Genomic DNA, 23,936 nt, shown 5'->3' with positions numbered 1-23,936 from the left:
TATATTATATATAATTCACGCATGCGCAAATAAATTTATTATCAACAACAAGATTCTCGTTTCCTGTGTAACGAAAATCATGTCGAAATAACCGTGTGTGCCAAGAAACTGTTTAACAATTGATCTGTATCTGTATTTGTAGAAGAACAGACTTTGCAATGACAAGGTTTCTGACAAAAGTTCACCGTGGGAAATGGATACAGCTCCCCTACCAGTGAAAGAGAGTTCCTATGTCGCGGTAGCCACGGACAGGGTGTCGGAATATTCGGACACGGGTTCCACAAAGAAAATGCCGAAAAAGATGATTCGGAAATGGGAAGTGTTCCCGGGGAGGAATAAATTCTGTTGTAATGGCCGGATTATGATGGCACGGCAGACTGGAATATTCTATTTCACGTGTATTCTGATAGTGGTAACCAGCGGCCTGTTTTTTGGCTTTGAGTGAGTGTGGATTATGTATTGAGTGTTTTCTATGTCTACTGTAATCAGCCTGATCATGATAATATCTTATTGCTGGTGTGAGAAAGACATTGACCAGTAGCAAAGTACGGTAGAAATATGTAAAAAGCAGGTGCTTTATTAATATTCTAAACCCATTCAGGGTTACAACTGGAGTACTTAAATGCTCTTTTGCAGGGTAAATTGACATAGTTTGGTGAAATATGCTGTATGTAATGTCAATAGATCCCTTCAAAGTAAGAACAATACTGCTCTTTTGCAGGGCAAAAATGACTTGGTGAACTATGACATTAACTGTTTCATATATGTCATTTAATTATCTACCAACCAAAATTTTGGCTAAGTATATAAATTTGCCCTGCAAGAGAGCCGTACGGCAGTTATTTGTGAAGGGGTATATTGTTTGATTAACATCATCTACTTATAAACCAACTAAAACTTTGTCCCTCAAATTATATCAGTTTGCCAGTTGCATACACGGCAATTAAAGAGGTAAACCCCTTAAATACACACAATTGAAATAAAAAATGGAGGGTCTCATTATGATAGTGGAAAAGCTACCTATAGTCTGTAACTTGTATATTTATTCCATTTACTGGCCAGGAGCATGTTGAAATAAGGGCAAGTCTGAGATGTGTATCAATGGATGAATAATTTCAAACATGTCTAGGGGCTTGTAATGTAGTAGGTAGCATTACTTATCAGCAATAAATTTTGCTAAGTAAATTCATGTGATGTAAGGGAATATACTGGTAACAATGCAGATTGTGTGTACATGTAAGTGTTAATTGGTGCGTTAACTTATAGTTATAAATACTCTGTCTCGAAGATATCCTTGCATGATTGCATCACAATGTGCTAATTAAATTATTCAATATATCTATAAATACCTCAGGGTTCATACTATATGTATTCAAATCACTTGAACATGTTGAATAAAGAAATAAAAAGATTCTTTGAAAAACCCATCCCAGATCAGTCTTTAAGGATTGACAAAGGAATTTTTTTTTTCTGTACTTGGGCATAAATACCTCGGTAATGGAATTCTCGGGGACAGGACACTTAGAAGTTCTAAATAAGTTGTAGCCTTACATCAGCTACATGCCAAAGGGTAGAAGTATTTTTTTAAATATTTTAATAAACTTTTCATCCAACATTGTTTAAATTATTTCAATTAATTTAATCTCTAGAATCTGAATATAGAGATATGAAGAAAGAAAGATAAAATTTTACACCCAATTTTTTTCAAAGCATTTACTAGAACAAGCTCAAAGTTTAATATATATACATACATGTATACATAACCTATGCAAAGTTCACCAAATGTAATCCCCCTGCCTCAGCAAAGTGCTGATGATAAGAATTGAATTAAGCCTGTATTTGTTTTATCTTTCAGCTGTCCTTACCTAGCAAAAAACGTAACGCCAGCTATTCCGGCATTTGGGATTGCCTTATTTATATTTGTGATGTCAACGCTATTCAGAACGAGTTTCAGTGATCCTGGGGTCATTCCTCGAGCATCTCCAGATGAGGCTGCCGACATTGAGAAACAGATAGGTCAGTCTGTTACAAGTTTTTAAGTATTCAGTGAGTCTCTGAGAAATGTGTTGCAAAGATTGTACATGGATTGAAAAGTAAGGGGAAGAGAGAGAGAGAGAGAGAGAGAGAGAGAGAGAGAGAGAGAGAGAGAGAGAGAGAGAGAGAGCATTACAATCATCAAAAAATGGAATAATGAATTGACACATAGATCATAGAAGATGATTTTGCTTACTATAAAGTTGTATGTATATACATTGAATGTAAATCTACAAGATAATATATTAGTTATTTAGGTGTGTAGGTATGGTCACTCAACCACTAAGTCTGTTCATTCTATACTCAGGAACATACATACCATCACAGCTGGTGTTTTATGCAATAAGTTTTATTGATAACAATGAGACTCTACTTATTATGGTTGTTTATTACAGGTAACATGCGTTTATGTACACATTCAATTATGGTACAAGTCTGGTCTCTAAATATAAAAAGAAAAGTCAGTGACACTAACTGTATGGTCCCAAGGGCTAGGACCGGCATTAATATAACAATATTGTCATTTCGCGAGCTCTTTATGGCCCATTAATGGTGTCCTCAGTTACAACTTAAAGTTACAAAACAATTCTGTGAAAGTATTCCTGAGAGAAGAAAGAAATTGCAAACTTGCTCCCTCCCACTTTTACTTTCACTCACTTGCACTGTGTATACGGTAGCCATGGTAACCAGATTGTGTTTATGTATTGTAGTTAAGGATATATGGAACTTTAGCACTATTACCACAGTATAATTTAATAATTATAGTAGACTGATCTTCAATAATGCCATGGTCGTGTCACACTGTTAAAGACTGACAGGCTAAATAGGATGTTCAAAAAGGAGTCGGAAAATCCAAGCGCAGATGCAGTCAATTTTTCCGGGGGGGGGGGGGTCCAAGGGATAATTGTATTCACCAGATGGTCCAGGGTGATCTGAGGCCTATTTTTTCAGTAAATACACTATGTGATATGTGAATTTAATAAATTTGAATTTTCCAAGGAAGGTCCAGAACCCCATCCCCACCACTATATACCGGGTAGATCCGAACATGAATTCAGATTCATTTTTAAGGAAAAGTAAAAAAAGAAACCTGTTGTTTACTTGGTTACTTAAAACTGTTTGTCACTTAAAATTTATCTTGAACCGGTGAAATGCATTTTGCCTGCAAAAAAGATAAAGTAGAACTGTACAGTAATTGTATAACATGTATCGCATACATGTAATTATTTGGTTTTACATCAGTCTGAATGATCATTAAGAATTCAAATATCAATGGTAATATCTAACCTGACTTGAAGGGACTTTTGCAATCGTTGTTGACTGCAGAAATGAAAAAATTTATTAGAATTGTTTCTATATTAACATGTATATCACAGCTTTATGTAACAATGCGTAAGTGTTAGGGTTTCATTTGCCTGTTATATTTTATTAGTATATCATCTTAATATAATGAAATACCTTTGTAGTAGATTAATTGATATTTCCATCAGTTAGAAATCTAATTACAGTGCATTATTGGTAATTTCACAAATTTGGTGTATATACCCACTAAAGTATAAGATTTTATTTAAATCATGTATGTGTCATATGTACATTTAGTGTGTATTTATGTTCATCATGGATTTTTCAATACTTGTATATATTTAATCTGGTTCATATATTGATTAATTATGATTGATCTATTTACAGAGGTGCCAAACTCGACCCCGGGGACTTATCGTCCACCCCCCAGAACCAAGGAGGTGGTTATCAAAGGACAGGTTGTCAAATTAAAATACTGTTTTACGTGCAAAATATTTCGACCCCCACGGGCCTCTCATTGCAGTCTCTGTGATAACTGTGTGGGTAAGTTGCTATACAATACGTCAGGGATGTGATTTTTCCCCGAAAATCCGCATTTCCGCAGATTTGAAAATCTAAAATTTTCGTATATTTTTATTGTGAACAAAGATTGTACAAAATATAACTTAAAATAATATGATACAACTTCTCTCTCTTATTTATTAAGCTTATCGCATTCTCATCTTTCAAAGTCAAAACCGTCATTTCAAAATCAGTATAGACCCCTAAATGATTTGATATCCCCCTTTTTCAATGTATGCTAAACACATCCCTGATACCATGCATAGAAAAGGGCTTTTGATAACATTTGGCAGACAAGAGGCAAGATTTTTCACCATTTTAATTACCAGAATTATAGGTGGAGCCACTTATATTTTCATAATTGGAGAAATAAAGTGTTTGAAATTATTCCTAAAAACCCAATTATATGTCACTTCAAAATTATGAACAGCTATGATTTAAGTTATAGAAATATTTATATTGTAAACAACTCTGGAATCCCATTTTAAATTGTTGATTATTAAGATTTTGTTTACAGCCTGTAAACAAAATCTTAATTAACAATTTGAATGGAATTCCAGAGTTGTTTTCAATATATTACTGTAAATATTTCTATAACAGTACTTTTACAACTTTTTTGTTATGAATATGTGGTTTCCATTATATCAGTATGTAGAAAAAACATTTTCGTAACTCTGCATATATTTTTTGCACATTTCAATTTCAAATACAGTCAAACTTTGTTATCTCAGACTAGATTGGACTGTTTAAAAACTTCGAGATATCTGAGTATTTGAGATATCGAGGGTAAAATACTTAAAATACTTAAAAAAATAAGTGGTTGGGGCTTAGAAATCACTTTGACATATTCATTTTATTCGAGATATTAGACTTTGAGATATCGAAGTTCAACTGTAGTTAGTACTTTGAAGTCTTTGTAAAAACAAACAAAAATCAACAAAAAATATTGCTATTTATAATTCTTCAAACTTCTGAGTTCAGGAGAGTAACAATAAAAATGATAACTTTCATTTTTTGTTTATTTGACAAATATTTTGGATTTTTTTCCTTCGCTTTAAGAGTAATTAAAAAAGGAAAAGAGAAAAGGAAGCTATAACATTTTTAAAATACAGCTGTGCAATTTTAAATGATTTCCTTGTGTTGATGAGTCAGTGACCTAGATATATTTTCTATTTCTGTTACAGAGAGGTTCGACCACCACTGCCCCTGGGTGGGAAACTGTGTAGGAAGGAGGAATTACCGCTACTTTTATTTATTCATTCTCTCCCTATCCATCCTCTGCATCTATATATTTGCCTGTGTGCTTACTCATCTTATATTACGTAAGTATTCAACAGTCTTAAATAAATAAAAGTCTTAAGAATTAGATGAAAATTATCTTCAGTAAATGGAAATTCCTGCAGTGAAGTTGGGTAATCCTTTGGGGTAGAGTTCTGTGGGTTTTTTTGTTTGTTTTATTTTTTAAAAAAATTATTTTTTGTAGAGTAGGCGGTGTTTACAGTTTGGGGGAAGAAGGGTGGGGGGTTAGTTTGTATTCTGCAATAATGAGCTGTAACAATTTATTTTTCTTGTGAAATGATGTTGCAAAAAAGTGGTTTATTACAATAAAAAGCTGATTACAATACTGAAATTTTGTCAGTATTGCATAAGTCTTGTAGGGTATTATAACTGGAGATTGAGATTTAGAAATTAGAATGCTTCTACATATTTAGCCAAAACTTCATACCTGCTAATAAAAGATCACATAATCATTATAAACACGAGATTATACACTTTGAACTATTAGAATTTCTCTCACATCAGCTTCATTGTCAAAAAGCAGATTCCTTCCTCCCCCCCCCCCCCCCCCCCCCCCAAAAAAAAATTCTAACAAGACTTAACGTATTATATCCCTATCATCAGTGTGCTTTGTATTGTGTATGGAGTATTGCACACATTTCACTGCAAGAGTTATGTGTGAGCATTAAGAAGACTTTAAGATGGATACAATTTTGATATTCTATAGAAATATTCGTGCATTTAGGAAATCAGTACAATGAATATATACTCTGCTATTCTGGATCTATAGAATTTTTGTTTGCATGATTTTAAATTGAGGTTTAAGCCCCACCCCACCCCCCCAAAAAATAACAATAAACAGAAAAGTGTTTTAAAAAGGTCATACATTCAATCAAGCAGCATGCATTTGCATCAAGGAAAAGAAAAAGATTGGGTTTTTGAAGATGTAGAGTGTGTATTATGTATTATAATGCATGAATAAACTGTTTTTGTAAGAAAACAAGATTAAAATCTCAAGGACTAAATGCTAAGTGATGAAATCCTGAATATATGTTTATAGGGTGACTCACCATGAATGTGTTATTTGATGTAATATATAAAATTTGGTGAATATTGAATATCTAACAAATAAATAGGATTTATACATGCATGTAAAAAGGATGTTTGACATGTATGAAGAGGAAGGGGATGAAAAAAATTGCAGCAAACAAAGCCAAAATATGATGGAATCAGGAAAGTGTGATAACATACCTGTTAACCTTTCAAAGCTGCTATGTGGGAGAATCTCCCCCTTACCAACTTGGCTAAGGGGGAGATTTTGCGTAAACGACGTTTTTTCACGTGAAATGCAAATATATATTACAAATACTGTTAGATACCTTATTTTACCATTGTAATTAATGCATTTGCAATCATTTCAAATTTTCTTATTTCTATGACCTCCAGTGTGCAATTACAACTTGTGTTGCTGTACATGTTCAGAAAACTATTATTTTGTTTACATGGTACAATACAAGAAGTCAATAGTGCCACTTTTTATATTAAGTCCTCTTATTGTTCAGCATTGAACCATCACTGCATGCTGACATTTAGGGTAAACACAGAAAAATTATTTTGCTTATTTTGAATTTGCAGTGAAACCCAGTGAAGAAAACACCAGAAAATAATATTAATTGAAATTATTTTTTGCCTTATGTATAGGATAGATTTTTAATTCACAAAACAACATGTATTTCTCCAGAATCATTTAAAAATGATCTCTGTTGTAATGTCTATAGCATCCCTGTAATTCATAGTACCGGTACTATAAACTTTAAAAACTCTTGTGGAATGCTTTTTTATCGGTAGCTTGTATATACACTCGGTGTTCCAAACTCACTTTGATTTTTACCGACCGTGCTGGCCAGACAGAATTAGTCACGACTCACTGCACGTGGCTTGGGTGCTTTACCTGTGCACCTGTTAAGTGACACCACTGGCTGTTATTGTTTTCTTTGGTGTTACAGAGTAAAATCAAGATATTTTAAGCTTTCAATTATTTTTTTTATAAGGCCTTTGCATGACTAAATACGTAACTGATTTAAGTCAAAACCGGAAGTAATCGTAAAAAGTAAACTGGACTATAACATGTCATACTATGCAGTCTACATGCTATGATCACGGTAGACAGTACTTGGATGGATTTTGATATATTCAAGCTACACAGCAGCTTTTTGAGCTCAAAATCAGAGAAAAACCCGCAGTGGTTGTTGAAATTTGCATGTAAAGATTCAGAATTTGGGAGGGGGGGGGGGGGGGGGGGTTATGGGGAAGACAAATACGATTGCGGGAGAAATTTGTCTCCCGCGCGGGAGATAGGTTGGATGCGGGAGATCTTAGATTTTTAGGCCGTTTTGCGGGAGTCTCCCGCGCAATGCGGGAGGGTTAACAGGTATGTGATAATGAGCCGTTATGATATTTTCTTTTTTGTCAGGATGTCAGAGTTTGTTAAGGTTTTTTTGAAAAGGGGGGGGGGGATGGAGGGAAAGTGTAATATAAATGTTCACTCAGTCTTTGGGTTTTGTGTATACCGGTATTTTGTATTCTTTTATGTATTGTAGTTTGACTAATACTTTTTTTTCCTACATTTCAGGTTCACAAGAGGATAATTTCTTGCATGCAATGCGAGACTCTCCAGCCAGATATCCTTTTCATCATGTTGTATTACCGTTTTGATAAAATGATAAGTTTAAAGTAATTATGGGCTGTTTAGTTAAATTTATTCAATCACGCAACTTTGTTTTTAACTCAGAACTTTCAATTTGAAAGAAAAAAGCATAGATGTGAGGTTAATACATATATACCGTACTCATGCAGATTTGAGGCTGAATACTGTAAATTCCCTATTAAACGCGAGGAATTTATATCTGCGTAAAATCGCGAGAAGTACCTCTTGCGGATTTTAAAACCTTGCCATTATTTTCTGAGAGTTGAAAACTATAAGAAATAAGGATAAATGTTTAGCGTTTGTGATTCTAATTCTCGTGATTTGATACAAAACAGCGGGATCGCAGAATTAAGTACTCGCCTAATATAAGGAATTTACAGTATTGTCTTGAGAAAAATTGTGACGGCAGGGCCAGGTGACATATATACATGTATGTATATATGTGTATATATGTGTATATATGTGTATATATACTGTTGCCTACAAAGATAAGAAAGTCTTAAATGAAAGATTATAAACACCAAAATAACAGACAATATGCAAGGTTCTGCACCCTTATGCATATAGATACCAGTGCAGCGGTAAAGTAGGAGTTCCAAATATACATGTATATGGAGTCACTTTTTTTTAGTAGGAGTGTGGGATTAACATAAAATAAAATTTACTGTGTAGAATAAACAGTTTAAGATTTCTGATATTATCCCTTGGGTGAATTTTCTCTAATCTTATTTACAATCATAATACTGAACAAAATAAACATTTATTATTTTTCTTCACACCATTTCACAATGATCAAGGATAAAAATAACTTGTCAGCAGAAAATGGGATCAGTTTTCAGTGTTATGTGGTCATGATGTCATAGCTTTGTTTAGATGAGGGAAAAATTGATTTTTATTACATGACTGTGTAATTGACATGTCATATATAGAACAGGGAAGTTATATGTCAAGCAAACAAATATTATATTCCAGAATAATATTTTGTTTTTGAAGTAAATCTGGTCCATCTTTTTATTTTTTAAAATAAACAGTTATTGTTGAGCCTTTTATATCATTCTTTACATATAAGTCATATTTTAGACAAGTATTTAAGAGGGTCATAGATTGTTTGTTACAAAGGAAACTTGTAGAAGGATAACGTTTTGCACTGAGAATAATAATTAAGTTTGAAATTTATGTCGGATCTATAGTATGCAATGGAGATAGATTATAAGGGGAAGGGTTTAATTTGGGGGGTTTTTATTTTTGTTCAAAATTTTTTTGTTATTAATCATGAAAAGAAATTTTTAATTAATAGATACAACTTAATGCACTTCAGGTGAACAGTACCATCAGTTCTATGATAATATGTGGGGGTTGTTGAAAGGGGGGGGGGTGTCATTAAATACATACATTATAATGTTTATTTTTTATCTAAATTGGGCAAAAAACTGGGAGGGGTAGGAGCCCCCCCTCCCCCACCCCCCAAATAAAAATAAAAAACCCACAAAATTAAAGAAACCTAAAAACAAACAAACTCTAGCCTGTGTAATTTTTGACGAGGGGCAAACATTGAGTAGGAGATGTAAATCACTCAACTTACTGCCTTATATTTTGAAAGAATCAAGCGATCAATATTTCTCTGCGTGCAATCTTTCCTCTTCATTCACTGGTTTCTCTCTGTAAGATTCTCCTTGGTTCTGCATCAGTGCTGTGATTGGAGGCGCAATCAATACGACTGTACCGGTTTTGGAATCGGTGTGTCATAAATGGGGATATCTGACAACTAGAGGCTTCAAAGCAGACAGCGAGAGCTTTGTTTTGAAAAATCAGTCAGAAGGAACGGAAAAGAAAAACAGCATTAACAATATTGATTTTAAAAAATGGGTGGGAGGGGGAAAGGAGAGGAATTGATCACAGATCTATTTTTAGGCTTACAGATCTGATGCAACATATACTGACATATTGTATTTTTAAAGTAAATATGTTCAGACCAGGAATACCAGTTCACATATACCAGGTAGTGTAAAAGAATTGTAACACATGTACTAGAACAGAACATGAATATATAGTTTAAAAAAATGAGAAGGGAGAAAAAAAAGAGCATACTTTCACTTACTGCAGAGAAATTGTATATTAGACGCGAAGATTGGGGGGGGGGGGGGGGGGTGGAGGGGATGGGTTCTATACCAGGCTCATCTTTCAAGGGACGGCAGTATATTAAACCAGTCTCATTTTTATCGTTGGAAAGTCTTTGGGGGGGGGGATTGCTTCAACACTTTTACTTATATTGTTTATGGAATACACTGTCTAAGACATCAGTCCTAAACAAGTTAGGGGTTTTTTTTCCCTGACAATATCTGGGTATATCTTTTAGTTTGCCTTCAATTGAGGCAGGTAGCTAGTAAGTTATTGACGATTCTCAGGGTTTTTTTCCTCCTTAACTCTTTTCGCACCATTATCGAGGCAATAATTTGTTTCTTTTCGGTCTGGTCCATAATTGGCCTAGCTGGCTTCCACACCTATCTAGCTACGTCTGAGCAAACCACAAATGAAGATGTGAGTAAATCAGGCTGAGCTTATCTTCTTTTTTGTCATGCTGGTTTCTTCTGTGGTCGCGATACACATAAAGTATGCGTTTATATATACATGTATGTATGCCTCTTTTTTGGTTTGCTCCGATTCTTTTGGGGATTTTTATGTCATCCAAGAACATTATTTGCTTTCATTGTCGACTTTTCATTGCTTTCTTTGTTCATTATTAAATATTTATGGGAAAATTTAGGTGGATTTATTTAATTCACTCATTAAAGGTTTTAACTTCATTATAATTAATTAAAGAACACTTTTATTTAGTTAATTTCAAAGGGGGGGGGGGGCTGGTGAGATAAAGTAAAACCACAGTGTGGGAAAACATTATGACTTGTTAATTATTGAATATTCAGATTCCATTGAATCCCTTAGATTTGGGACAGCAATAGATTTAAATTTTTGATTTCATAAGTTTCATGATCAAAATGTTAATGCTTGCTATGAACATTTTTGTGGGGTCAAAAAGATTTATTTTCTTTGGTTTTATATTTATTTTTTTTTTTTAATTTATTTATTAATTCTTTTTTTTTTTTTTTGCCTTTTTATAAAAAGAAATGTTTTAAGCAGAATAATATACATGTACAATTGAATTGCTGTTTTAATTTTGATGCTTTCTTGTGCAATACACACACGTTTTTGATGTTGTTTTTATTCCTTAACCCCTGTCCACTGTGATAGAGGCCATTATCTGTTTCTTTTCTGTGTGGTCGGTGGTCGGGTTAGCAGGATTTCACACATATCTAGTAGCTTCAGAACAAACTACAAATGAAGATGTAAGTAAACCTTGCCGCTTTTTGACGGAATGCTGTGATACTGTTTGTGCAGTAATTCCGATCCTCCTCTATGAACGTGATTCCACTGTGTTTGTATATACTGTAGAAACACATATATTCATTGGGGTCAAAATTTTGTTGTTTTTAAAGGAAATAAGATTTCGTTGGCATTTAATTTCGTCATATGATCGTAAACTCCTTGTATTCATTAATACTTGGGTTAAAAATTTGTCATGGATTTAATTTCATTGATTTATACTGCCAACGAAAATAACGAAATTAAATCCTCAACGAATATTTCTGCTTCTACAGTATATGTATATTTTTTTGGAATTTGTTTATTTTGATTACCAAAATGTTGTAGCATTTCAGTTCAATTACAGTAACATCTACTGCGGGTGTCTGCAATATACAATGTATGCTTAAAGAATTACAAAACAGTTTTGATATTGCATGGAGGAGGTTTCTTTCCAGAAGTAAAAAAAAAAAATGGAATAAATGAGCTTTAAAAATTGCACTTAATATTACGATTTATTGCGCCATGATAGCGATGCTCCTGACAATGATGATGATATTACTACACCCATTATTTTATGTTTAACATATTAATTTCTGCTCATTTTTAAATGGAATATTCTTGAAGAGACCTAATTATAATTGTTGAACACACATTGTAGTAAATATAAACCAATGAAAAAAAATTGAAATTAAGATATCGCTGCATTTAATGCAATACATGTTTCTCAAATAAGTGAGCAAGAATGCAGTGATTTGAGATACTGATAGTGAACGCACAGAATGACCAATGACACTCATCGATATTTGTTTGATTTTGTCTGATGTTGTAAATGATCTATTTTTTAGATAAAAGGCTCCTATTCCGCCAAGAGGGGGCAAGAGAATTTTAACCCTTTCAGCCAAGGATCAATATTTAGGAACTGCCTGGGTGTTCTATGTGGCCCCACCCCTCCTAGGTAAGGAATGCAGGGCTGGTCACAAAACTGGCTTAATATCCAGCATCTTGATCCCACAGAAACTTGCTGTGGATTCTTAATTAAACACGAGGAATTATTATCCATGAAAAATTGTGAGAAGCACACTTCACAGATTTTAAAATCTCACTTTTTTTTTTTAGGAAAGATGTAAACTAAGTATAGCTTCTTAAAAGATTTGGCATTCGTGTTTTTATATAGTCATGCACTTTGATGCAAAACAGCTGAATCACGGAATTAGTACTCAATCGCATGAAATAAGGAATCTACGGTTTTCAATTACCTGTATTTGACACCTTTTATGTATTTTGAAAGCCAAGTGTGAAAAGTAGTCTAGTTCTAGTGTTTTATCATGATTAATGTCAGTTGGTTTTATCAGAAGATTACATTGAAGAGGTTTTTTTTTAATACAAAAATTCTACCAGTATACTGTAGGATGCTATTGGATAATGTACCCATTTGTAGCAATATGTGCTTTCTTATTTTAGTGCTTTATAGACCTCTTTAAGTACATGCTGAAATACTGTAGATTCATTATTTTATGCGAGTACTTTATTCCGTGATCCTGCCAATTGCATCAAATCGGAAGAATATAAAATCGAAAACATGGAACATTGATCCTTATTTTTTATGGTTCTCAACCCTCAAAAAATGATAGCGAGATTTTTTAAAATCCACAAGGGTGCTTTGCGATTTTATAGGAATATTAAGTCCTTGTTTTGATAGGGAATCTACAGTGTAACTATATGAATGATTAAAACAAATACATATAGAAGCTTGGCTCTAATGCTGCTTTATTCAGTCTGGACTGTACTCCCAAAACGGAGTTAACTACCAAAACGGAGTTTATGGCTCCATCATGCATTGCGGTAAAATGGCGTTTCTAATGTTAACGTGTGAGTTATGCCCCTTAGTTCTAAATAAATCTCTAAAATTGGCCAAAAACACGACAAAAAATAATTCTTAATTTTCAAAAATATTTCTTAAGGTTTATGTGTCATATTAATGTCATATGTTCATAACCGTTTATTTGTATTACGTAAGATTAATTTTTAAAATGAAAAATTCACCCAAAACTTCTATCACGCACAACTATAACTGTTTTGAAATAAATGTTTGGATATGTTTATTTATCATTCTTTGTTAAAAGTATAGTTTCATTTTAATCATTTTCATGCTAAATTAATCAATTATCTTGAATAATTATGTATTTAACATGGTTTCTTTACATCGCAAACGCTGCAAGCGATTGTAATTGTTTTGATGATAATTATCAGTTCAATTTAAAGAGTTATTGTGTCTAGAGTGACAATCTGTTTAATTTTCTAGGCTTTTAAACAATCAATCCTATTTTTTAAATACAAATAAGACGTTTTTAATCATCGCTAGAGCAGCCAGTATTTGTTAGTAATCAAAGCTTTTTTCCTTTACGCACTTATCAATTTGTATGTTTGGTAATTTTAAATTGAAGCACAATACGAAAAAAGTAAAATTTAATGCAATTTACCTTTTATTAATGATAAAATTCCATGAAAAACACAAAAATATCACTTTTTAAGCATTGTCCAAACGTCCAACTTCGTAGATGAATAACTTTCTTAAGTGCAAATAAACCCCTATTTCGTGCAAATTCGTTCAATAGCAAATTATATCCTGGGTCTTTTAAAACATGTTAGAAGTCTGCCAACACATGCAGCACTTTGCAAGATAATTTCTTGTTGACCCCATGTTTTTATCGAAAAATTGCCATATTTTGTACCAGTGCGCATGCGTACACTCCCAAAATGGAGTCCAAAATGCTTGCAGAAATTTACTTCCGTTGACTCCGTTTTGGGAGTCCGTCTTTGTGCCTGGTACAATCTTCTACTAAATATTAAATACATTCAAAAAAATTGTCAAACATGGTGAAAATTTTCTCTCTCACTTTTTCAGTTTGATTGACAGTCGTGGTTTTGTCATCCCAGACAGCTCGCAGACTCAAGGGGTAAATGCGTCCACCGGCAAAGAGAACAATGCCGTCAATGTTAAACATGAATATTACGGATCTACTAACAACACTAAGGTTTGACCTAGTACTAACCCCCACCTACACACATAAAAAAAACCCACCCCCCTCTGTAGCAGCACAAAATTCTATCATAGTTCATGCACCTAATATAATTGCGCATTTATTAATCATATTTTCTAGATTAATTTAAACTGAATCCATTTAAGAACTGTGACTTTGAACATGTATTGATATTAGTGAAAAAAGAACTGCAGCATTGCTGTAGTTATACTGGTAGACCAGAGAGAACATTGTATAGCCATACTTGTTTGCCTAAATATAAGGCTTTAAGGTACCTCACTACACCTACACTTATACTTTTTAAGACAATACATCACAAGATGGCGATTTAAATGTTTTGTTAAACTGTTTATATAGTTCAATTTGTTGTATATCGTCCTAGCTCAGTGGTTAAAGTAGTGGACTTCTGAACTGCAGATCATGAGTTCGAATCCACCTGGAGCTTTTGTTCATATTAACTTGATTAAATTTTTGAAAATGTAATTTTTCATCCAAAATTGCACATTTTTTGCATATTAGACTTAAATACTTATTATCCATTAAGATATCTATCATAATCAAGTAAATTTCTGCTGATTTGAGAAAAAATTTTACGGTGTAGTGAGCTGCCTAAATCTTCATTTAATTCGATCAAAACATGGACATACATTTTTTTAAAGTATCAAACCCAAAGGTAAATATGCTTTGACAGCTTTTAAGTAATTTTAGCCAGTTTGCCGTATCACTTTTACGCGACATATCAAAAACTGGGGAACGGATGGAAGTTCTAATTTTAATTAGATTGCACTTCATATATTAAGCTATTCCCAGAGAAAAAATATTTATATTCTGAATTCTCTTGGGGTTTTTTTTCACAACTTTTATCGATAGGATATCAACTTTTGTGAATTAACTACCCTATAGAACCTGGTGTCAAGATTCTGCTGAGATCTGTGATTTTGTCGGTCAGTCAATGACTGATTTTTCTCTGACTAGCTTTATGAAGTTCAATATCTGATTTATAAGCTGAAAATTATCACATTTCATTTCTAAGCAGCTTAAAATCCTTTACTCCATCAAAGATTACATCTTGATTTTGATATTAAGATAACATATTTTTTTTCCCTAAAGATATTGATATCAGTATCTTAAATCAGACCCACAGAGTATTTTGATTAACTCAAAAAAGTAATCAATATCGTATTTTATTTAATAATAAGATGAATAGGGAATGTCCTGATCAGGGAATTAATTAAATTATTATCATTGAAATCTAATTAAATACCAGTCCTACTTTTATTTTGTGTGTGATTAATACAACACTCTTACATCTGCAGTGCTTAATATAATTTGTGATAAAATCCGTTTTACAATTTTTTTCTCTCGCTGGTATCAGGAGCAGAAAAAAAAAATCACCAAAACTATGATACTCCAATTGAATTGATCACAAAGAACAATAAAAAAAAACTCACATTTAATGAGCCTCATTCTTTGATATTGAAATTCATCGATTCAGAATTAATTATTTGTTAATTAATCCTTGCACATGTGTACTAACAGACGTTTTAAAACACTCAATCTTCACAGACTAACAATGTGGGAACAAACACGGCTAATCATGTGACAGGAAGTAACGGTTCCGGTCCAGTGATGAAGCAGATGATTAGCTATCAGACCCCAGACGGTTCCATCAACAGTCGCCTCCCACCCACCAATGGTACGTGTCTGCGCACCTACACTAAAAAAAATTTACCACGTCCCCTCCCCACCCTTAAATAAAACCAAACTCCCTTATGTATATATATATATAATTGTCAATCAAAATAGATGAGCAGTTCTGAAGTGTGCTTAACTGTTAGAGCAATAGATGTTAAAACATGATAGAAGGGGCTAATGTGGCATTATTGAACAAATCTCTGCATACAGAATGGATTTTGTGTCTTTAAATAAGTGCTAAGTGCTGGCAGCAAATAAAAGTTTATAATAAAGTACACTTGATAATTAGAAAACTAAATGAGAGTCCAGCAAGTATATAATTAAAAGTGGGGTCAAAAGTCATCATCTGCTTGGGAAGGGGGGGGGTAGTCTTTTTAGGATATAGCTGCATTGATAATTGGCTTATTTGTGTCTTAAAATTGGTGTTATCAGCCAGGGTAGATTGATGTTTCCAATGTTCAGTGTCAATATGTGAAAGATTTTTGGACTTTTGTTCATTTCACTCGAAACACTAGCTGCAGGACTGTAGCTCCCGGTCTGAAAAAAATTGGGATGGAGGACCTGGGAGCTACAGTGCCTCTCATAGTAAAAATCTGCAATTTACGGCGCACAAAAATCTGTGCTTGTTTGGGACTGATTAATCTTATTTTGGAACACATTCTGTAAAAATATTTGATTTCAAATAATTCCTTGGACATTTTACTACAGATGTTGTCACTTTACTTGCCCCCGATATTCTTTTAAACACCATCACCAGTCCCGTAAAGTGAAGTGGTGCAGTTTGTTTACATGAAAAAATGGGGACTCTCGATCTCGACATGAATTTAACATATTTCATTTTCCGAGGTCGATTAGCATGTTTCGGGGAAAGTCTGCGGCAAGGAAAGAGATGATATCAGTAGGAAATTGCATGAAGAATTTATTGGTACCTATTTTTTTCACAGAATTTGTGTGTAAATAAGGTTAATCAGTCCCATTCTTGCGCAGATTTTTGTGCGCCGTAAATTGCAAATTTTTACTTTGGGAGGCACTGTAGCTCCCAGGTCGTCCATCCGAATTTTTTCAGACCGGGAGCTACAGTCCTGCAGCTATCGAAAATCGAAACACGTACAATTTTAACTTCTTTTTTTTTTAAGGGGGGGGGGGGGTGGGGGGTGTTGGTAGCCACTTGCCATGTAACCAGAGCATGTATATTTCATGACACTTCAGAATATCAGCTGAATGAATGGGGGTTAGCACTGTACTGCATGTAATTAGAATATGCAATGCAATATCGGCATTTTCTTGTTTAATGATCCATACGTACCCTTCTGCACATGTCCATTTTCAAAGAACTAAACAATACCTTACAACAAAGACTGGCTAACCCATTGACTGAAAAATACTGGTTCCAAAATTTCTTGTGTGTGCCTTGTTTACACCATATATACATTTACAATATATAATATGTCAAAGGAGATTATTTTTGAGACTAGAATCGTTAAATGTTAACCTATTTATTGGACAATCAGTGAAAATATAGCGTTCTTTTGTTAATGCTGCTTGTATCAGTGGGTAAGAATCCCCTGTGGAACAGCACCCTGACCCAGCTGGCTTATCAGAATGGTAAGTTGTCCCAGAAACTAGAATCCTCGTAACCAGGGGAGATTACAGGGGAATCTCTCCCATCATGTCAACTAACCAGTAGGAGTTATGGTTCTTTGTTTATGAGTATTTCAGTAGACCACATAGATTTATAACTTCAGTAGTTCTTTGATAAAAAAAAAATATTCTGACTGTTGGTTTGGTTTTGCATTCCTTGAATTTTGAAGATTTTACAGTAAATTATTTCATGAAATTTATGAAGTTGATACTCCTTTCCCCCATCCCCCTTTATTGTATGAAAAAAAATCTAATTCATATAATGTTGAAATTAACAACAGGTGAATAAGGTTTGGAATAGGATATATATTCTTTAAAAAGTTTTTCACATTGAAATTTTTTTTATATGAAAACAGTGTCTGAATTGGAAATCAAATTGTAACGCGATGTCAGGTAATCACCAGCTAACAATGTATTTTCTACCACTTTCCTTCCAGCCCTCACTACCCCCTAACATCTCACTAACTGCTTTGGGTTTGGGGTCAAAGGTGAGTAACAGCCCCCCGCCCCCCTCTCGTGGTGGCTTCTAACAAATAACGTATTACACCATTGTTTTTGGTACTTGCGGCTTATAGTACATGTAGTTTGATGTCATGTGCAGTCTGACCACAAAAAAAACCAATGCATTTTAATTATAATAGTGTTGTATATATCGCCTATAAGCCTTTGGTTGGTTTTTTGTTGTTTTTTTTTTAAATATGTTTTAGTGCTTTTGTTAATATGTAATCATAGATTTTTAATTTGTTTTTTTTTTGATTATGTGATTTGCAGATTATTATTAATTTTGCTATACGATATTTTATATACACAACTATTTTTGTAAGTTGCCAGTAGATACTTGCCAATATTTTCTTTAATACATTCAGTATTAATAATTTTTTTTCTGAAATTCATAATGTATGTACCATGCAGTATTTGCTCAAAATTAATATACAATGTCATGTATTATTGTTTTGTTTGTGCCCTTTTTTTATCAAAGAGATAAAAACGTAAACTTAAGGTTAACTATAATTAAAACCAGCAACTGCAAGTTTCCGAAAAGTCATATAATTTTATGCATTATTTTTTATCTAAATTATCAAAAAATGGGAGGGGTGTTTTGGGCCCCCTGAAATCTCTCTGGACATGCTCATAATATCATGTCAAAAATTATTTGCAATGGCAGAGAGATAAAATAAACAATTTCATGTACATGTAGATCCTGTTTGAATATACAAGAAGTGATTTCATTAATCTGAGCTCAATACTTGAACACAGGACTTAAAACAAGAATCTGTACTGAATTATGATCTGATAAAACTATGACTATCTTTCTAAATATTTATGAATATATATAATAATATATTTTTGAATCATCCAATGTAATTTTGACCTTTTTGGAAGACTCTGGTCTTATATAATGAAGTACTTACAAGGTTGATAAGTAATTGTTGAAAATTATATTTTTCCAGGGAACAGTTCTGCCGTAGCATACAAAGACTCCCAGTCTCCACCCCAACATGTAACGTACACCGAAGTATCAGAGGGCGGCCACTGGAACAGCAATGATCCATACAGCAGTTGGGGGAGTCAAACACAACAGCAATCATTTCACACTTGATCGAGCTTTGGACAATTTTCTTTACTTTTCTTCTCCTTCTTCTCGGAAATCCACAGAAACTTGGCCGCGTCTGTCCGTCATCACCTCTTGGAGTTCACGCTTCCATGAAGTCAGTTCATGTCTTGTGATAATTTTAGTTATAGCTATAGTACATATATATAATTATGTGTGTCTTATTATGTCTTCTGTTGTATGTGCAAAGAGAGTGTGTTGTGTGTACGGAATGTGTAAAAGAAAACATAAGCTGGGTGTTGTTTATTAACATACACGTCATTTATATTTTTTGTTTCTTTCTTCGTATTTTTAGTGCAGATCAAAGTGTGATTTTAAATCGCCCTTGAATGTGCATGAAATTGACAAGTACACACACATGTATAAATGAGAAAAAAAGTCAAATATACATCCTTTGTATTGCATATTACATGTATTGTAGTATTTTGTGAAAAAATGCATCAAAACTATAGCATCTTTTTTTTAATACAATGTATATTGTAGCCCATATAACTCATTTTGGTTTGATATTTGATTAATAAACAGGAATTATTTACTTTTTTCCAAATTGACAATTGAAAAGTGGTACATATACTAACTTTATTCTTATTCAGAAACATTACATTTTTTTGGTTGGGTCTTTCAATTGTTAATGTACTTAGCAAGCTCTTTCATTTGACTGTCAGAAGTATGGTACCGGTAATTGGACTTTTACTTGAGTTTGTTTTGTATTTATTAAAAAGGTTGCCAACAAACAGTAAGAGGGATATAATATTATACTGTATACAGGGTTATTTTCGCCTTGTGTAATTTTCGTCCTTCTACACTTAGTTTTGCCCGCTGACAACGAGGGTTGAAAGGGCGAAAATAAAACAGAGGCGAATATTTCCCTGTATGCAATATTTATATAATAGTGTTGTGTTGTGCATGTACTATGCCTAAATAGTAGTCAGGGTTTGATACATAGTGCACGAGCCGGAGGCGAGTGCACTATGTATCAAACCCTGACTACTATTTAGGCATAGTACATGCACAACACAACACTATTGTTATTATTATGCCGACTGTTGAATATACTGACGTGCTTTGCTAGTAGCTGTGATGTTCGAGTGTTGACAAGTCCCTAAAAATAATCACCGGAAAAGCAAGCGTTTGTTTTTTTCTTCAAATTAATCAATTGATTTGATTGTTTATTTAATCAACAAGTTGTTGTACAATGAAAAGTCAACAAAGGTTAATGTTCTTTTCAAGAAATGAGAGACGTTTTACCTTACCGAGAAAATTCGAAATGTTTAGCAGACGAACTCTCATTGAATTTTTTTTCTTGTACATTCTTTATCAAGCTTCATTTAAAAAAGCGTTTTTGTGATTCTCATGTAGAATTTCTTTGTAAAATGTTCAATCAATTTGTTCAAAAGTTTATAAGAAACTTTAACTTTAAAATTACCGTCAATAATGAAGTGTTTTTGGAAAAATGAATAATTTTAATTGCTTGATGTCAATCGTACATATCTACATTTTATATATATAAATACCATTAATTTAATAACGGTTAATTTAGCGTAGTGGTAACGCTATGGGCTACAAGCTGGTATGATTTTAGCGTCGTGAGTTCGAATCCCGCTGTCGGCGCTTGAAAGATTTTCGTTGAAAACATTTGCCGTGGTCTATTTCGGCATAGTATGCTTACGCTATATAAATCCTTTGATACTGTGCGAAAATAGATGAGTATTGAATATATAGTGACAAACTGACAGAAGGCATAATAATAATGAATAAGAATACAACACAAATTGAGTATGATGTAAACGTTTATTAAACAGTATTGCATAATAATTTAAGGAGATAAAAGGACAAGGGTATGTATTTTAATTACATACATGAATCAAAACCAAGAGATGTGTTATGTTTTTACTGTTTGTGTATTATATCTGTAAACATTTGAGTCATCCACGTATAATACATTGATTACCAAATGTCTCATCAGTTAGCTTTTGAAGCTTTTTTATATACATATTTGTACGTCGTTGCGATCTTTGTTATAGCCAAGGAAATACCTCTGTTTAAAGGATCAGAAATACATGGGTACCATACTCAAAGTTTTTATCCTTTTTTTTTAAATTATAGAAATTACTTCATTTTTCGATTGCATTTGACCAAACTCTCTTTTAAAAATGCAGTGACTTCATGAAATAGTTCTCCGTTTCTCACGAAAGTATTAATTCCCTTTTCATACTTTTTAGATTTATGTATCTGAAATTTTTTCAAATTGTGAAATAACCTTGTTTAAAAAAGAAGAGAATAGATTCTGTCATAAATGATTTTTTTTTTTGCCCTTTGGTTTTAATTGTCAGGGATATACATTCCAACAAGTGTTCATTGATTTTAGACGGCTCCTGTGTATTATGTAAATTTACCTCATTTAAATCTTTTCCAGTGCTATCACTCGTGTGTATTCTCACATTGTTTGAATTTTGTTTTTTGATAGATATCAGCATTTTCAATATGCTATAGAAATATACAAAGTTTTTTTTTTCTTCCTGATTTTTTTCTTGATTTATGACATTTTTCAATTGGTGTAAGTTAAAACCTTTAAAGCTCATTGTACCGATAGTTGTCATTTAGTTTTTTAAAAAAGTGTAGAGAATGGATATTTTAGTTTCTGGTCATTTTGTTATATTAAACATAGTACAATTCAGTTAACTGCATGTAGCAAATTGATATTAGTTTGAGGAGATGTTGAATTAATCAGGCATCCCTTTCAGTAACTTGTACGTACATGTACGTATGTATAGGACACGCTTTTATGAACTGTGTAATGATTTTGTATGTTAAACACATGACAGCCCTGTAGCATTGATTTTGAACGGTTGATATATAAAAGGGACCAACTATACCAATATTTTGCCCTTAAACAAAATTTTTTTTCTCAAGATTTTATAGTCTGCCAAAAATCAAAAATATGTTGAAAAGCAGGAGGCGCTAGCTCCCTCTTATCCATCCATCCATCCACCCACCCATTTTGAGTTCCTTTAGGGGGTCAAAAAATGTATCTATGGAAATTTAAACCATTTATGGACATTTTAGAAAAATTTATATCAGTACACCTTTTTTTATCAGTGTACAAATTCACACTGTGCTTGTTTTGTAATTTACAATAACATCAAATTCAACTGTGCAATTTGGGTGTTTTCAGAAGTCTGTGTTCAAATCGGTGTCACAGCTTACTACATATGACATAAAGGTCTACATTGAATCGTATCAACGTCTGCTTCAATTACAATACACTAAACTTTGGTTAACCAGCCCACAATGTGTTTTTGTTTGTTTTGTAAGAAGATGTGCTGTTAAATATATATCTCTCTCTTAATTTGTCTCTATTCACTCTGGGCATATTTTGGGGGCCACTAGTATAAGGCCTGTGAATTTGTATGGATCATGCAGTGAATCGGCTTGTTTGACACGAATCATTTATTTTTTTCTTCCTTCTCGTTTTCAATTGTGTGAAAACACCATGTAGCTATTCATGATTGACATATTTTATAATATTAAACGTGATCATATTTAAGTTTTGTATTATATGATATGGAATAAAACTGATTTTTATTTATGGTTGAAATGTTTTGTATTCTTTTAACAATTAGTGCTATATTCGGACATGTCCTTTGAAAAAGAGTTGTCCCCCCCAAAAAAAAAAATTATATTTATTTATAATAATGAAATACAGTATCAAAATATGTGTAGAAGAGTTGTTATTATGTCTCTATGTGACCATTAGGTTACATATATAATTATAAATATGTAAATGCAATTATATATCATATAGCAGTCTGGTCCTCAGTTGGATAAATGTGTTAGGTGTGTAATGCAACATAATGGTCACAGAGACATAATAACAACTCTTTTACACAGTTTTTGATATTTCATTATTGTAAATAAATAAAATTTTTGTTTGGGGGGGGGGGGCAACTCTTTTACACAATTTTTGATATTGTATTTCATTATTGTAAATATAATTTTTTTTTGGGGGGGGGGGGGGGGGGAATAGAGTAAAACACGGTTATAATGAACATGCTTATAATGAATTGACCTTTACATCAAAGTGATTTTCATTCCCTGTGACTTTATCACATGTTGTAAGCTTGACGACTATAACTAATTACGCCTAGCTATAACCAAGTAAAATTAGCCGTCCCTGGGACTTCGGTATAAGCGTGTTTTACTGTATTATTGAAAATTAAAGTTAATCCGGTTAAAAAGAACAAGAGGCCCACGGTTGTTAACGGTCACCTGTGTATCATAGCCCATACACATGTCTTCGAGGAATCTCTAGTAAATAAAAATATTTGAATAATTATTATTTCCTATGTCTGTATACATGTTTGTTCTTAAGGAGTTCAGTATAGTCTAAAAAAAAAAGGGCCTCGACCACCCAGCTCTGTTAAATTTGTTCTGATTCAAAGTTTTATTTGATTGCCAGTATTTAATAACAAGTTAATAGAAAGGTTATTCTGTGGATTGGCTTTTATGAAGAGAAAAAAAACCAATGCTTTAAAATTTGTTGAGTAGAGTGCAGTTGTTGGCAAACATAGTACCAACAATATTGAGGAAAATTAAAATTAACCCTCAAATAATCTAATGATTTCAAATGGTATTAGAATAATAAGAGAAAGGGCAAAAAATACCCTGGCCACTAGAAATTTAACTCTGCTAAAAGGATACA

At 33.0% G+C, this 23,936-nt stretch overlaps 1 protein-coding gene across 11 annotated transcripts in view; it reads left to right on the top strand.

Annotated features, from left to right (window-relative positions):
- The window catches only part of LOC105344982 (palmitoyltransferase ZDHHC14), a 29,551-nt gene extending 9,685 nt beyond the window's left edge, over positions 1–19,866 (top strand). For 2 of the 11 annotated variants that reach the window (XM_011452933.4, XM_011452950.4), the window contains exons 2-12: positions 143–441; positions 1,856–2,016; positions 3,724–3,879; positions 5,082–5,219; positions 7,808–7,856; positions 11,124–11,226; positions 12,091–12,200; positions 14,151–14,280; positions 15,853–15,982; positions 17,533–17,586; positions 19,074–19,866. In XM_011452933.4, coding sequence (XP_011451235.3) covers positions 143–441; positions 1,856–2,016; positions 3,724–3,879; positions 5,082–5,219; positions 7,808–7,856; positions 11,124–11,226; positions 12,091–12,200; positions 14,151–14,280; positions 15,853–15,982; positions 17,533–17,586; positions 19,074–19,222 — 1,479 coding nt within the window. In that variant the 3' untranslated portion in view covers positions 19,223–19,866. Of the gene's footprint in view, positions 1–142; positions 442–1,855; positions 2,017–3,723; positions 3,880–5,081; positions 5,220–7,807; positions 7,857–10,317; positions 10,421–11,123; positions 11,227–12,090; positions 12,201–14,150; positions 14,281–15,852; positions 15,983–17,532; positions 17,587–17,978; positions 18,016–18,059; positions 18,111–19,073 lie in introns of all 11 variants that reach the window. The other 9 variants (XM_011452974.4, XM_011452983.4, XM_011452966.4 and 6 more) reach the window with 9 other exon arrangements.
- Positions 19,867–23,936: the final 4,070 nt, after the last annotated feature.

Source organism: Magallana gigas, chromosome 9 (assembly GCF_963853765.1).
Source record: "Magallana gigas chromosome 9, xbMagGiga1.1, whole genome shotgun sequence".
NCBI lineage: Eukaryota > Metazoa > Mollusca > Bivalvia > Ostreida > Ostreidae > Magallana > Magallana gigas.
This window is presented reverse-complemented; position numbering and strand designations above follow the sequence as displayed.